Source organism: Nothobranchius furzeri, chromosome 2 (genome assembly GCF_043380555.1).
Source record: "Nothobranchius furzeri strain GRZ-AD chromosome 2, NfurGRZ-RIMD1, whole genome shotgun sequence".
Classification (NCBI taxonomy): Eukaryota; Metazoa; Chordata; class Actinopteri; order Cyprinodontiformes; family Nothobranchiidae; genus Nothobranchius; species Nothobranchius furzeri.
In genome coordinates, this window is record NC_091742.1 from 61,271,877 (window position 1) to 61,286,729 (window position 14,853).

The following is a 14,853-nucleotide window of genomic DNA, read 5'->3' on the forward strand; positions in this document are numbered from 1 at the left end:
TTCCCGTACAGAGACTGGACTCCAGTTTTTCTCTGGGCCAGTGTTTCCAATCCCTAATCCTACCGTGTTACGTAACCTTCTACAGCGATCCAAACATCCATGCCCACGTCCACTGCTGGACAAAGAGTTCGGCGGGGCGTTTGGTGAGTTATAACATCCAATCGAGCCTGACCAGAAGAGTTACAAGAACCCAACATGACGGGGGAATAAGTTTATGGTTCCAGCCTCCTCGAAAACTTTTAATGTACACACACAGCCAAATGGCTTCACCTCCCAGGTTTTCCACCAGTTACACTCCTTGGCAAGAGATTGCTCCGGTTGGGCCAGAGCAATAAACATTTTTGCTCAGGACCCGAGATCAACAACTGCAAAATGTATAGATTATAATCTCTGAGAATCACTTTTATTTTGCTTCATTAAAAATACTACATAATTAATAGGTCAAATTGGTATAGTGGAATGGCTGTTACCTTCAGCTGGTTTATATAACTCCTGCTTGAAACACTGTGGAAGACTCCTGTTTGCAGTGGGGTTTAATGGGCACCAATTAGAGATCAATAAACAGTGTTCACCACTCTTGACTGCTGGTTAAAACGGTGTTTTGAAAACCTCTGTTTGCAGGAATACTGAGACAAACTCTGATATGTGTAGACAGGCCTGTCTCTCTGCATTATGATCCTCTGCAGAAACTCAGACTACAACAGCGAAAGGTTCTGGAGGAGATGTTTAAGTGGTGTGACTCAGAGTTGGTCCAGCAGCTGTGAACGAAGGCGAAACCAGTCTTGGTCTAACACCGCAACACAGTAAGTGGAAAAAAAAAACTTAAAAGTGTGAAGACTTTCATCTGCTTCAGGCAACTGAGAGGTAGCACATCTGTGACCATTCAATTGGCTCCAGCACATTAGGGAGGTCCAATTAATCACCAAAGAGCGCCATCGTGGGGGCCGGACTGCGCCGCGACCTCAGCACACAGCTGGTTTCTGACCTCTTGCCTCCTGTGATGGACCGCGACTGGAATGGAGGGTTAGCGGCAAAACAGAAGCCACATGTCAGTACCACACACACACACACACACACCCAGTCAGCCAGTCGGCCAAGCTCCATAAGCCTTACCTCACCACGGTAGAGCAAAGCATCAATTATTGACGAGGTGAAATGTGATGAGGTTCTGCTGTGAGCAGACAAAGAAAACATGCTGCCATGTGGCAAAATAATGGTTTTCTTTATGGAAGGAAACACCTAAACTCACTAAAGTGGTTTTTGATGATAGTGGCACAATCATTGAATTTCATGAATTGTTTTTGGCTAAACTTTGTGCATGGTTGATCCCACTTGTACTGATTTCATAAATCTAAAGCCCATCATTCTGTTAAAGAATGCATGTCACCCACGTCCTTTCACTTCAGAGCTTTAAGCCCTTAAAAGATCATCCTATCTGGAGTTTTAGTTGTAATGGTGAAATCTTAAAAGTACATGTTGTGCATGGTCTCGTGCAATGTTGGAATGTTCATCAATGGCAAAAATTCGCAAAGTTATTGGGTGAAGAACAGAATCAATCAATTAATAATTCTTTAACACTCAAAACATGTGCTGGAGACGAAACTTGGCTAACGCAGTGCCATATTTGGGTTAACAAAAATGGTTTAACAGTAAACGTTAGGGCACCCGGGGTCTCCAACCCCCTGACATCTCGGATCCGCAAGGGCGCCTCCACTTGGGTGCGTAGAACACAGTGAGATAGCGTCTGTATGCAGTTTGATGAGAACAGCTTACAGCTCAGATGCAAACCAAATTCTTTTATTATCCAGAACTCACCTCTCTCTGAGATGCGGAGATTTTGACTCTGAAATACTATATTCACACCTAGTTCCAGACACCCATCTCTTAGTTCGCATCCACTCACAGTAAATAATAGCTTAAACCATTTGTCAAGGCTTAAAATTGTTTGTAAAATAAATTCTTATTTGTTTGCAAACTTGACTGTTTCTTGAATCAAAGCGAAGTGTGACGATCCCTTAATAATTAAAATAATCCTAGAACCTTCTAATTAATCATCCTAAGGCCAAGCAAGGTGATATTCTCTAATAATAGTATTACAGCTACTGGTCACAAAGTAATGAGAATAGAAATAAATAGCTCTTAAGCAATTTATTTAATCCAATTTACCCTCCTTGACTTCATTACAATTAGCTGAGGTGACCATGCTATCAGTTAGCAATCAGTTGAATGGATTATGTGTTTGAGAATTGTCTTAACTAAGGAAACACCATTTATCAGCTCAGCATCTGTAAAACTGACTGACTTGTTGCCATTTTTGTGTTTAATGTAGATACGCTGCAACAGTCCTCTTTCACTGGATTGTTTATCAGCCATAACTGTGCATCCAATGATGACGGTTTTAAAGTTTCATCAGAATCCATTCAGTGATTTCTGTGATTTTAACACAACATGACAACGAGGGACAAAAACGGCAGATCAAACAGATCAAACTACCTCTTTTATCCAAACAATGGGCCATCTTAACTCAATCTGAGCGGTGTTTGGACATGTGTTCACCAGAATGTAGTTAAACAAGCTGACAAAGTTGTGATTAGCGAGATTTATTAAAAGTCAACAACAAGATAACATCTCTTCTTAAGGAGCTCATCAATGGTTGGCTTTATTTTTCTTGCGCAACATAAAAGTTCCCACAAAAGCCTTGTTGTGGTTTCTTTGTGAGATTTAGAACAAATCTGAGAGATTGATGGATGTAATCATGAGTTTGTGTGAGAAATGATTCATCTTGCTGAAAGAAAAAGGGAGGGCGGTGGTTGAAAGGCACCAGTTAGTAGGTCAAAATTGGACCTAATGCACGCTCTGCAGCTGCAAACTTGTGAAGCAGCAAAAACCCCACTGGAGGAATCCTCTGAGACTCCGAGGAATGAGCGTGGATTACCCATGTCTGTCTCTCTAAATGTTTTCTTATCCTCTGAGAGGGGCCTGACCTCGATTGTTTCCACACCATAGACGCATTCCTGCCCAGACAGAACGAAGCGTCGGAGATTAGCTCTTTAAAAATGGCCAGACCTGCCGCCCAGCACAGCTCGAGGAGACAGTGATGACACGCGTGGGGGGGGGGGCTCTCAGACACATGCATGAACACACACATGTACAAACACAGTTGCACCGGTGCACGACTTTTAATCTTTAATGTCCAGATCATAAAAAAGAGATGACTCCAAGCTCTAAACCTGCATCATTCCTCAACGCAGATACGAGGCAGGAAAGATCTACTGATAAAGACAGGAAGTTGCCACCCTCTACTCCCAAAAGTGATGAACTCAAACAAACTTGTTTTGAAAAGACACTCAAAGCCACGCAATCACATTCCGACAGGTCCTGTTTGCCGGAGTCGTCCCCAGAGATCACAGCCGAGCTCATATCTCGCACAATGACATGTACATACGTTTGAGTGAGCCGCCTTTCATGCTGGACTACAATTACCTCATGATTTATGAGTTTACAGACATTTCAAAAGGCGTAATCAGAAGAATTGTCTTGTCTTGTGCTGAGATAGATGCTCCTGTTGCTGCAGATTTGTGCAGAAATGCAACCAAAGTAAAGCACGATGTGGAGTCGTCTGTTTGAAGCTGAGCCAAGACACCACATTCTAAAAGAAGAAACATGATTAAACTAAATGAACTTTCTTTTTGGGCTCATGTTTTAGATTTGATTGATTTGATGTAGTTTCTGTCTCGTAATTTGGACAAATCCGCAAACAGATTTTTTTTTTAAATACTAGAAGAGATTTTCGATTTTCCCGCCCAGGTTTTCAAAATGAATTGTACGACTTCCTGGGAAGTGAAAAATAACCCTTCTTGTAAACACATTAGGTTTTTAGAGAAGCATCAGCTACATGGCACGAGCCTTTATCACAACACAGAATTTTGCGAATTGGAGTTTAGCTCAAAGTATGGTGGCCTGTAATGTTCCTTAATATACAAAAGACATAAATTAACACACTGAAATAAATCACAACGCAATACACAAACATCTGTAATGCAAATACAAAACATACAATTGAAGTAATGATTTAAAAAAAAGTACAAACATAAAGTAGGATAAAACAAAGGCCTAGCCTAGAATCTAGACCGCTGAAGCAAAAGTGATGGTATAGCAACGCTTCATTGGAACCTCGCAGCTCTGGCCACTAATCTGGCCAATCACAGCGCATTTAAAAAAAATTAAGTATTATTTTATGTTTTTTTATGTTTTTGGAGCTCTTCCATGATGTGATAGTGGACTGCCCCGGACTGACATCCATAGCAGTGAGAATGTCAAATTGGTTGTTATCCAGCATGCGAAGACAGCTTGAAAGAAAACAGTAGAGCCCGCCCCACGACTGAGAGCCGTCAGTGGACAGTGTCAAGACATTGGCCCTTTTTACAAGACACACCATGCCGGCAAATTGGCGTAATATTATCACAATGGTATGTCTATAAACGCGCCATGCCAGCATGGCGTTGCACAAATTTTGCGGCATTCGTTCTGCCTCGCTTGGTAGTAATATTGCGGTAATGGTCTGTTGTATGCGCCCTGGCGCAACAGAGGCAGATGTCATGATGACGTGGGGAGTTATTGCTGAGCTCCGGCTGGCAAATTTATTGAAAATGAAAGTAAACACAGGCAATAGGGTTGGCTTTTTGAACAAAATCAGCTGAGATGGCAAACTGGAGCGCTCCACGAGCCTCTCTGTTAGAGCTGAAGCTCAGATCACCAGAGACTGCACAGGGACTGATGGGGACAGACACCTTCAGGAGCTGCTTGTTAAAAAAAAACCTAACCATCACGGCTTCAATCGCAATAAAAAGCAAATTATGTCCAAGATAAACGGAAGTCTGCAGCAGCGCAGAGACCGCCTCCATACCCCCTTTATGCCGCCATCAGCTAATCTTTTATAAAAATGCCACGATTGCGCCACATTACTGCCACGGTCTGATCTTATAAACGACCTTTATCCTCCCCACGGAGGCGCGGCAAATCCCGTTTTGCAAACGCTCTGGTCCTGTAAAAACAGCTTATATGTTCCATATGTTGGATGGCTTGCCAGCCTTAAACCAAAAACAAGCAAAGAAGAGAGACAACAGTGTTCGGGATCATTTCCATTTCATGCCGTTTCCATTTTATGAGCTTTGGGTAATGACTGAAAGAACGAGATCGCGGATACAAGCGGCCGAAATGAGTTTCCTCCGTAGGGTGGCCGGGATCATCCTTAGCGATAGGGTGAGGAGCTCGGACATTCGGGAGGGACTCGGAGTAGAACCGCTGCTCCTCCGGATCGAAAGGAGCCTGTTGAGGTGGTTTGGGCATCTGGTCAGGATGCCTCCTGGACGCCTCCCTGGGGAGGTGTTTCTGGCATGTCCTGCCGGCAGGAGGCCCCCGGGTCGACCCAGGACACGTTGGAGAGGTTACATCTCCAATCTGGTCCGGGAACGACTTGGGGTCCTGCCGGAGGAGCTGGTGAAGGTGGCTGGGGAGAGGATAGTCTGGAGCTCCCTAGTTGGGATGCTGCCCCTGCGACCCGGACCCGGATGAGCGGAGGAAGATGACAACAACATTAATTAACGCTGTCAGCTATCTTGAATCAGGTTTACTTTCAAAGTTAATCAGTTGTTGGTTTCTGTTGAATAAAAACTTCCTAAGAATTCCTCTAAAATCTGTTCAGTGGTCATTGAGGTAGTTTCCTAGCTAGGCTTGATTCTAACAAATACAGGTATGAATACAAATAAAACATCCAGCAAGATGAGTTAATACTCAAAGTTTGTGTTGACGATGACACTCTGCTACCAACGCAGCTTGAGTTGTAGCTGTTATTGTGCATATTTAAGGGTAATTAGCTATAGTGGCCATCTTGAAATTGGGTTGACCCCAAAAGTTAATCAATTCCATATTCAGTGAAGACTTTCTAATTGTGTAAATGCATCCAGTGGATCTTGAGCTATTTTGTTTACCAAACAGCTAACACAATATAACCTGTGGTTGGCCCCTCAGCAGCAAGCAATAAAAAGCTCTCAGGAGTCAGTAATTCAGAAAATAAGAAGCACATTCAGCAGCCTTCACATATTCGGTGCTGAAATGGGACAGACCTTCTTTATGTTCCAGTTATTGTTTGGCATTTTACACCCTGGCCTGCCCACTCTGAGGTTATATGGTGAGCAGGGACCCACATTTATTACAGTATCGTGCTGCTAGAAGGTTCTGCTGACTCATGCAGCCTGTGCAAACTGTACAGTAGGTTTTTCTATAGGAGGCAGACAATGAAGACAAAGGTACAACAAGCAGGAGGACTTGGATGCAGGTGTTTGAGTTGTCTTTCATTCCTGTTGCAAGCTATAACTTTTGTGCCTTTAGTAAAGTACTCCCCTCACATTTGCCTTAAAAAGGATGCATAGTTGATTGAAAAGGTCAATCTTTTATCTTGTGTTTGTATGTTTGCAGAAAAATACAGCAAAGCAAAGATTTTCCTCCTGTGATTTATCAGTTGCCGTGGTATTTAGGTCCCCATGCTGGTAACTGGGTATTGTAACTCACTCTAAGTAAAGTCTGTCACCAAATTCTAAAAAAGACCTTAAACACAATAAGAGAGGTGTTTGGAAAAGAGTTTTACTGCTTGAAAACGGTGAGCTTCTCCAGCAGCCCTCATTCCATTTCCCTTCCAGCTGCGCCAACACCTCCGATGTGGCCCAGCATGTTTCTCCTGCTATATTCTGATGATTTACAGCCAAGATAGCAAGGAGGTGAGGTCTGTTGACACTCCCCGTCCCGTGCAACCTCACATTCAACAATGACCTCTTTCCCTACCTCGTCAAGTCTCGCCGTGGCAGGAGAGGAAATATGAAACAAGAAGGAATGCTGGAAAAGTGACGGCTTTGATCTAAAAAAACTTAAATTTGGGTGTGAAAGTGTGTCAACTGGAAGTCTGCGTGTAGCAAACAAGGGCAAAACCATATTATCTTGTGTAAACTGTTGGCATGTGAGTCTATGACCTAAAAAAACAAATCCAATTTGGGGATTTTTTTCTCTCCAAGAGTTGAAACACCAAGGGACGGATCAACAAAAGCTTGTCTACAAAGAAAACAAAAGTCTACGTCTGCAAGCCGAGACTCATCATAAAAATGGAACACCATTTGATGCCAATGCAGACTGGAAAACAGGCAGGCCCACGGGGCTTCGCAACTTCTGCTCACGCCGAGCGAGTTTATCTGTTTAGAAACCACAAAAACACTCCAGCTGTAACGACACGACTTAGCATTCAGCACGGGTTTCAGGGTAATGCTTCGTCTCCAGGCAAAACAGCCAGTGCACGCAGCAAGCCAGTGACGGCTAGCAAATTAAAGCCTTTAATTGTGTTAGAGTATTAAACTTTAATATCCTTCTTCATTGCTCTAAATGCGGCCAACGAGAAACAAAAGTCATACAATGGTCAGTAATTTCCGGTTTTCAATACGTCACTTTCAAGAAAACAAACAACAATAAGAGCATTTCTTATCTGCACGGTTTTCTGTCTGCTGTGTTTGTAAAAATAATCCCAGAGATCTGCAGAACTGAAAGTTTTCAGAGGTCCCATGCAGTTTGTCAGGGAAGATAAATGCAGACCACGATGGGGGAGGAATGCATTCAAAGCACATTTAATTGAGCTGGATGGCCTGCAGTCACAGAAGCAAAGTGTCTCAACAAGCTGAGATGCGCCTCACATCATTAAACTGGCTTACGGCTCCACGGTGCCCATGAAAACTGCAGAGACTGTGGGAATTATATGGGAAAGTTGTCTGGAAAGGAGCTTTCCCTGTCCCTGCCTCCTCCAAAATCAAAGTCCTCTGGCTGTCAATGAAGGGGAAATGCTCCCATGCTGAGACGCATTGGGTCGGCCATTGAGCAGGGGGACATTCCTGAGTAATTCTGTTTGACCCAAACCCGACGCTCTGGCTGAGGGTCACCAAACCCAGATCGCCACATACAGGGAAGGGACAGGCAGGGGGAGGGAGGGGAAAAGTCGGAAAAATCGGATGTGGAGGAGTGAGAGGTAAAATGATAGACAAGAGTTAAAGGGGTGGAAGACGTGCTGGGGTGGTCTTAATTTGGGTTTTTGAGTTTAACCAACTGGTGCAGAAATAATATGATGACTCAAGTTCATTCCCTTCAGTCAGTAACTGAGTGGGAATTTCAGTGACAAGAGACACAAAACATCAGGAAAATGTGTTGGAGCCGGTGATTTTACTACAGTAGTGGTTTAAGGACGGCCTGGGCGATGGTCCACGATGGTATCACAAGGGAGATGGAAACATTAGTAATTTAAATAAATAAATAAACACGCTTTTTAGGGGGGAGTGCGGTGCCCCAATGTCATGCAGTGCATCTTTTGGAAAAACATTAGATTGACTCACATCCCCCATTTGCAGGCAAGGGAGCAGCAAGGTGCATTTGTTTCACTGCGTGCTGCAGACGGATGTGGGCTGGTCTGCTGAAGCTGCTGGAAGTGAAACAGCATCCAACCAACTTGCAAAAATGAAACAACAAACACAAAATCGCCACAACAGTATATAAGCCTGGAGGACACCAATGCACTTTCTTTCAAGAGCGCAACAGCGGTGGCATGGACTGGGGGAGTGGATGTTCGCTCAGGGAACCAAATGGGCTAGGACTGTTCCTGTTTGGAAAACTCAGAGTTAGGAGTGGAATTTGGCCACAGAAATGCCTAAAGCTTGGTTTATGCTTGACGTGTCCGCGAGGTTCGCATGGCTCCGCGCGGCAAAATTGCGTCATTTTAACAACCACGCCCCTCAACCGCGCCTCCGCACAGCCCAAACTTTCCGCACCGCGCACTTAGGAAATTTTCTAACCACGCGGACTGTCGGACGTGGAAAAACATGGCGGACTGGCAAGAACTAGTATGCCAGAGGTTTGTAAATAGACATTTGTATGATTCAGCTCTCAAAGTTTGCCGTGATCAACATGTTGTTAACAATTCTTGGAGAGAAATAGCTCGCACTGTCGGAAAAGACGAGGACGCGGTTAAAAAATGCTGGAATGCCATGTTGTAAACAACAGTAATTTTTACTTCTACTATGGTGTAGTGTTGGATGCATGCCGTAGAGCTCCATGCTGCCCTCCACAGTTTGGGAGAATATTGGCTCACCGCAGAAACAAGCCGGATGAACCATAAACGCTGCTAGTTGTGAAGCGCGTTCCATCCATGAGTGGAAAGTAAATGCGTCAAGCATAAACCAAGCTTAAGTTTGTCTCAGTTGTATTAGCAAATTTGTCACTGACCCCTATCAGAGTTGCCTTGTACTTTTGTCTTTCTTGTTAAAGTATCTGATGTATTTTTACAGGTCAAAATTCATCGTGAGCTGGAATTTTTTAAAGATATATAAAGTTTGGCTGTAAATGGGATATTTCCCACATTAAAGTGTACACAAAACACCGTTTACTGCTTGTAAGACCACTAACCCGACCTAGAAGAGCAATAAATGCAGGGTTTATGATGAGTTCTGTCATTCTAAAGCGGTGTTCTTACAATGGAAAAAAAGGCAGGAAAGGGGACTAATGCTGTGGAGAAACCGTTGCATTGCAGCACGCTCTGGATGGAAAGAATTACAGTTTTAATTCTATAAAATCAAATCCTCCACTTGGCAATCCTCTTACCCAGTAATCCCCAGGTAGGTTTCAGAGAGCAGCAGGCTCAAACTGCCCAACGCTCCGACACATCTGCCCTGGTGACTGGATGATATCACCGTCCTGCTGATTTGCTCCAAATAAAGACTGCCAGAACAGAAACTGGAGCAAGTCTAAAATTGCTTGTGTAAATGCATTAAATGCTCTATTTGGATGGGCTTCACTGGAACCCGTCTCAGCTGAAGATTATGATGCATGGATAGATTGCAGATTAGTTGGTATCTACTGGTGGAAACTGGAGCAAGTGGGAAATATGGAGGCAATGTGGGTGTAAAAGTCACCTGGTTTGTTTGTATTCAGGATTAAAGCAACACTCTACACCTTGTAATCTGCTTTGAAATGACCAGGTAGAGGCAGTTTACTGGATTGCTAGGGTGGTGCGTCGGCCACCAGCTTGCTATGACCTTGAATGACATTTTGCCTTTTGTTTCCAGCATTTTTGTTATTATTAGCCATCATTATCCACCTCTAGCATCGGAAGATGAGTTTTTCAATTATCACCCATTACACTTTAGTTCTTGGGCCTACTCAGAAGCTTCAGGCAACCTTCTAAAAAACAAGATTTTGTTTCAATTCAAACCGATTCCATCATCGACTCTTGTAGACATTAGCAAAGCATCTGTCTGGAACTCAGGACCTAGATGCCCCAAGTGGCTGGATTTTGAAGTCCCACACCCCACATCCAGACAAAGAGAAACATTTCCTCAATAAAAGAAGATAAAGAACAAACATCAGACAGACTTTGGTTCAAAAAGTCTAGCGTGGTGTTGATCCTGCATCCATCCTGGAAAAACAGTTTTAAAGCAACAGAAGAGGTGCCTGGTCTGCACTGATTACTGTGGTTTCAGTCATGAAATATTGCAAATGGTACACATGTACGCTTGTACACAAATATTTTACCTTGGCTTTATATCTCACTGGGTTGTTGCAATTCTGTCAGAGTATCTTAAATAGGATTTTGCTTATTTGTTTTGTTGCACCAGAAATTTTAGATATTTTTTCGATTTTGTCTCCAGTCACAACTAACCCCTGCTTTCCACCGAACGTGAAAGCGACATCCAACATATTAGAGGAGTTTTGCCCACGAGCTCCCTTCCGACCAGGAGCGTTTTAGATACTAAACAGGAGTGAAAGTGTTCCACTCTGCTGGCCACAAATCAGACATCCACACAATTACAAGCAAGGACGAAGACCTCGAAAAAGGACTTTTGGTTTTTTTCCCGTTCTGTTTACATCGGCTACGAGGGTTTCACAGGAAATGACGTACGTCTATTTGCACGTGACTTTTATTTTGAATGTTTCTGGATGTTATACACTGCTTTTACTTTTTATTTTAGTCTGGACCAATATAAACTGTGGATTCTGACGTGTTTTGGAAGCGTAGCGCATAAAAATAAACTCAAAACGTAATGATAGCATCTAAAATGTTATACTTTGCCGCCGGGGGAAAGTAACCCATCTCCTACAGTGTCAGCTAATTGCCACAAAGTATATTTAGCAGTCGTTTTGCAACACATTCACATTTGGTGGACAGGAACCCGGCCAATATAATGTAATATAAAACGGCTAATTGCCGCATAGTAGATTTTGGTGTCACTTTCACATCGGGTGGAAAGAGCTAGCCTCACCAGTCACTGACCACTTCTAAAGTTGTTTACATTCACGTTTTGATTCATAGACACTAAACCAAACACACCTGTTCCAGATGTCCAAGGCAGTTCTGTGACCATTTGGGGATGATCTTCTGTACTTAATAACTTGATCTAAATTCCAGTGACACAAAATCGAGATGAAGAAATTGTGAACCTTGATGACAGCTTAGTGACTCCTACAAATGACATTCCCATTTGTAGATGTCTAGTGAGATAATAGGTTTGGTCTAAAAAGACAAGAACACTTGAAAGTAGCAGACTTTAGTTTTAGGACAATGCAATAACCATCACATAGAATCACTGCTGAGAATTATGACGTACCCTCTTGGGAAACAGTCTATAGATGATTCCAGTTGGCAGACTTGTACCGAACATGGCCCATTTGGCATCTACAGCTATATCCACTACATAGAAGTTGCTATTTTCTGCTCTTGTGATGGGAAGCATCATTTCCAAGGGCACAAAAAATCAACTCTAACTCAGAAAAGATAGAGAATAGCATTTCTGCCTGGCATGACACCAGCCTTAGACTCCTGATGCCTCCCATACTCTCCCATGCTCTCATTTCTTCGCTCCCTTGCAAGTTCTGTTTTTAGAGATAACAACGGCGGCCAAAGATACCAAGCCGGAGTCTAGGATCCCTCACTAAGACTTCTTGTTGCTCTAGCATCCCCACCAGCTGAGGTAGAGATTTCCCCGGCGCATGGAGTTTCACACCACATTCATGAAAAAAAAATTAAAGAGCCCATAATCTACATTCCCAAGCATTTAACTGGATCCACACCCAGTTCAGCAACTGTCATCTCTGTCTGGGATTAGTCTCTGAAAAACTTAATCTGTATTGGAGCGAGTGTGAAAAGGAAACTAAAGGGAAACATGCATCCATCTAGTGATGGATTGTTCCCCTTAAAAGATCACTTTTCCTTTCATAATCAATCAGAAACAAAGTAGTGTGCCCCATGCTGTTGCCACTAGCAACAGGACAAGCGAACCCCCTTGCAAACAGCTAATTGAGATCATCCGCAGCTGAAGTGCACAAATAAGGGAACATGCTTCCTCCTTAGACCTCTCTGTATTCCTCTAACAGAGAAGCATCAATCAGCGCGACAATAAGATTTGGCTGTTGCTCAAAAGATAACGCAGTTTTGTCATGCCGTGTATGCCGATGACAGCCTATGCTTACCCTGATGGAGATGCAGCATCCTGGTGCATTCAGAGGACACGCATGGTAATCCACCAGCACGCTTCCCTCCTGCTCTGCAGCTGCTACCCACTGATCCCGCAGATGATAAAGTTTACATCCACAATCTGCCTCGCCTTCTCCCTCTCCTCGTGGCTCCCGTCCTCTGCCCTCCCTTGTTTCTCTCAATCTGGCAACATGCATCGACTCTCCTCTCATGCAATGTAGACACTCCCTCTTTGCCTTTCCCCTCACCCGCCCATCCAGCCAACTTGCTTTATCTCTCCTCTCCTCTGACTGTTCCTCTCTCACTCCTCCTCTATGAGCATACGGGACGTCTAACATGTGTTCAGGCATAGAGCTGCTGCCTGGCTGTCCCCCTCTGAAGGTGGCTTTCCTCTCTGGGGAGGGTAATGAGGTTGGGGTGGGGGGTTAGCACCAAGAAGGAGGAGTTTTTTGAGGGGTGACAGCGGTGTTAAAGGAGGGGATTTAACTCCAACAAGGGGACGTGAAGAGGCAAGCAGAAGCCAGCTTGTGATGTTCCACTAACTGGGCTCTTTCAGTGCAGGAAATGAGAAAGAAAGGGCATTGGACCGTGTTGGGATAGACACACATTTAGGGTATTACACCCTTTGTTGTTGACTTCAAGACCAACATAAACCCCCCAGAAAAAAAAAATCTGGGTATTAAAATCCTTTAACAACTCATTTATCAAAGGATGATCAAAGTTCAACTAAATTGAAATTTGAAAGCTTTTAACATGAATTGAAGTACAAATATATGCATAATTTGGGCAACTTTTTGCACATTTTCTGTTTACGTCTACTGAATCTGATATCAAATGACTGGATTTATATTTTTTTTATGAATTTAGACCTGACTTTAAAAAGTCACAAAAGACTCGGACTTTGACACCATGGATTCATAATTGTACGCGAGCCTCGACTCAAGCCTCGGAAAGACTTGTGAAAAGAGAAGTTTAAAAATGTTGGTCAAAATGTTTTTGTACATCTTCAAAGTTCCACTTCTGCTTTTTTCGCAGGTTGCTTTGTTTCCTGTTCTGCATTCCGTGCAGCTTTGTTCCCGTTTTCTTTCTTGGAACAATTTTATGCTGCATGGGCACATGATTTTCTGACTTTTGTTCAGCTTCTTTCTCAGTTTGTTAGTTTTTGTTAAAGCCGCAAAAAACAAAAACATTTCATAATCTTTTAAAATGGTTTATATATGAAGGTTTTTGGGACTTTGGAAGACTTTTACAACTTTTCTTTAGATTCTTTAGATCTGATTTTCCACAAATTGTTTAGTCTTTTTATCTAAACATTATCAAAAGAGTACTTTTGCACCTTTTGTTAACCCAGTTTGCCTTGAAATTGGCACAAAGCAAAATCTTTCCCCAAATTTCTGTTATCTTGGGAAAAAGAGAAACGACTGATGACAACCAATCAACCTTGGAGACTGCATCCATTATTTTGAATGGAGGATGTAGAGCAGGTTGGCCAGTAATTGGAAGGTTGCAGGTTTGATCCCGGCTCCGACCAGAGAATGCTGCTGTTGTGTCCTTGGGCAAGACACTTAACCCACCTTGCCTGCTGGTGATGGTCGGAGAGACCGGTGGCGCCAGTGCTCGGCAGCCTTGCCTCTGTCAGTGCGCCCAGGGCAGCTGTGGCTACATCGTAGCTCATCACCACCAGTGTATGTATGTGTGTGTGAATGGGTGAATGACTAATTGTGTTGTGAAGCGCCTTGGGGGGTTGTAGAACCCTAAGAAGGCACTATAGAAATACAGACCATTTACTATTTATGTATTTTAGCGGAAATGGTCAACAATCAAAATCACTTTGGAGGGGTTAAGCTAGTGTTGCACTGAGCTTTAACAACCAGCCCAAATACAAAATGCATGGGAAAATATATAGTTGGATACAATTAAGTACAGTTCAAAAACTCAATTTTGAAAGAATGTTTGTAAATGTTTTGAACTTGTTCGACATTCCTGCAAGTCATTTGCTGGGATCCCAAGACGTTCTCAGGTTGGCCTGCAGGTGTAATCCCTCTAGCGTGTCCATGGATATGCTCAAAACACCTACGTTGGATCATCTTGATATGAAGGATGAGTGGTTCTACTTTGAGCCATTCACAGACATCTAAATAAATCACTCTCTTTCTTAGACTGAGTTTGGACACTATAGTTTGGTCAACTGTGCTCTAAAATCTTGTTCTGCCAGCAATTACCCAAAGCTCATGACTGTAGGTTGGGTTGGAATGAAGATCCACCAGTTAATCAAGAGCTTAAACTACCCTACAGCTGAA

General features: G+C 43.2%; 1 protein-coding gene across 5 annotated transcripts in view; it reads right to left on the reverse strand.

Annotated features, from left to right (window-relative positions):
* Positions 1-14,853, reverse strand: part of LOC107377236 (nck-associated protein 5) — a 216,269-nt gene that overhangs the window by 102,074 nt on the left and 99,342 nt on the right. Inside the window, exon 1 of one of the 5 annotated variants that reach the window (XM_015946737.3) lies at positions 12,550-12,712. The exons of the other annotated variants lie outside the window; for them this stretch is intronic. Within the exon in view, the coding sequence (XP_015802223.3) occupies positions 12,550-12,578 (29 nt within the window). The 5' untranslated portion in view covers positions 12,579-12,712. Of the gene's footprint in view, positions 1-12,549; positions 12,713-14,853 lie in introns of those variants that run through there. 5 annotated transcript variants of the gene reach the window in all.